The sequence below is a fragment of the Gossypium hirsutum genome, chromosome D06 (assembly GCF_007990345.1).
Source record: "Gossypium hirsutum isolate 1008001.06 chromosome D06, Gossypium_hirsutum_v2.1, whole genome shotgun sequence".
Classification (NCBI taxonomy): domain Eukaryota; kingdom Viridiplantae; phylum Streptophyta; class Magnoliopsida; order Malvales; family Malvaceae; genus Gossypium; species Gossypium hirsutum.
In genome coordinates this window covers 60,683,607-60,684,958 of record NC_053442.1, presented here as the reverse complement: position 1 = coordinate 60,684,958, position 1,352 = coordinate 60,683,607, and the positions used below count along the sequence as shown (strand labels likewise).

At 34.9% G+C, this 1,352-nt stretch overlaps 1 protein-coding gene across 1 annotated transcript; it reads left to right on the top strand.

Moving 5' to 3' along the window:
• The first annotated feature begins 342 nt into the window (after window positions 1-342).
• Window positions 343-1,044, top strand: LOC107900211 (zinc finger protein ZAT11). Its single transcript, XM_016825905.2, has one exon. It carries the CDS (start codon window positions 415-417, stop codon window positions 913-915), a length of 501 nt encoding a protein of 166 aa, XP_016681394.1. The 5' UTR covers window positions 343-414; the 3' UTR covers window positions 916-1,044.
• Window positions 1,045-1,352: the final 308 nt, after the last annotated feature.

The following is a 1,352-nucleotide window of genomic DNA, read 5'->3' as shown; positions in this document are numbered from 1 at the left end:
AGTCAAAAGCATCTAGACGATTGAAGATTCTAATTTTCGAACAAAGATTTTCAACTCGCTCGAAACTCATTGAGGAGTCTCATTGAGGAGTCTTGGCTCAGCCACTCGGTCATGCTGACGTGTATAAGAGCCGAGCTGATTTCACACTCAAACTCCCCCAAAGCCGGACCATTTTTTAATTCCCAAATTCTCCATGACTTCATTGCTTTATCAATCAAGTAAAACAAGGGCAAAAACGTCATTATAAGAAGGTCAACTTGAAAAGTCAAACTTCCAACCTACCTAACCAACCTATAAATATACCAAACCTCACAGTACCCTAAATTCCCATTTCCCTTCTTCTTCCTTTGAAAGAAAAAATCAAATATAACAAACTTCCATTTTCACACCATATTCATCCCCAAAAAGAAAAGCATGAAGAGAAGCTTTTCCAATAGAGAAGAGGAGAACAATTTCGCTTTGGCAAATTATTTGATTCTACTTTCACAAGGAAGAAACATGTATGAATCCACCACGAATGATAGTAACCTTACTTGTCGGGTTTTCAAGTGTAAAACATGTAATCGGCAGTTCACGTCGTTTCAAGCTCTAGGAGGGCATAGAGCAAGCCATAAGAAGCCTAAATTGATGGAGAGAGATGGTGGGGTGTTGGAGAATCAACCACCAGCAAAGCCTAAGATGCATGAGTGTTCGATATGTGGACTCGAATTCTCGATCGGGCAAGCATTAGGGGGTCATATGAGAAGGCATAGGGCTAATTTGAGTGAAGAAAATCACCAAGAGCCATTGATGTCACCCCTTGTGAAGAAAGCTAATAAGGTTTGGTGCTTAGATTTGAACTTAACACCATTCGAGAATGATTTGGAATTGTTGAAGCTTGCCGAACCAACTCTTGCAATAGATTGTTTATTGTAAACCCTTCTAATCTATTTTATTTTATGTTCATTAAGTTATAACATATCGTAATTTTACATCACTATATTCCATTTCCTTTTTAAATCAATATTTTTATTATAAATTTTCTTTTCAATACTATTGTTAATGGCGTAAAAGGGATAAAAATGAAAGAGTAAATTAATATTGAAAACTTTTCTCAAGACTTTTATATTTGCTAGAGGATTAAAGTAGCAATGGGTTGATCTAACCATGCTTTTTCTCTAATGAATCAAAAGCATTTGACATTTTTGTGAAGACTTATAGATATTTTAGAATAATTACATATAATGAGAAGCACATGTTTTCATTTTTATTTAAAATTGCAACACTCCATATTTGGCTTAGACATTAAGATTAAGTCTGGAGGCTACATCAAAACGTTTAAGGGAAAAACCAACTTTAAGTATTTTAAAACT

What these genes read in the sequence shown, in the direction of transcription:
- LOC107900211 (XM_016825905.2), top strand. Translation starts at nt 415, where the DNA reads ATGAAGAGAAGCTTTTCCAATAGAGAAGAGGAGAACAATTTCGCTTTG.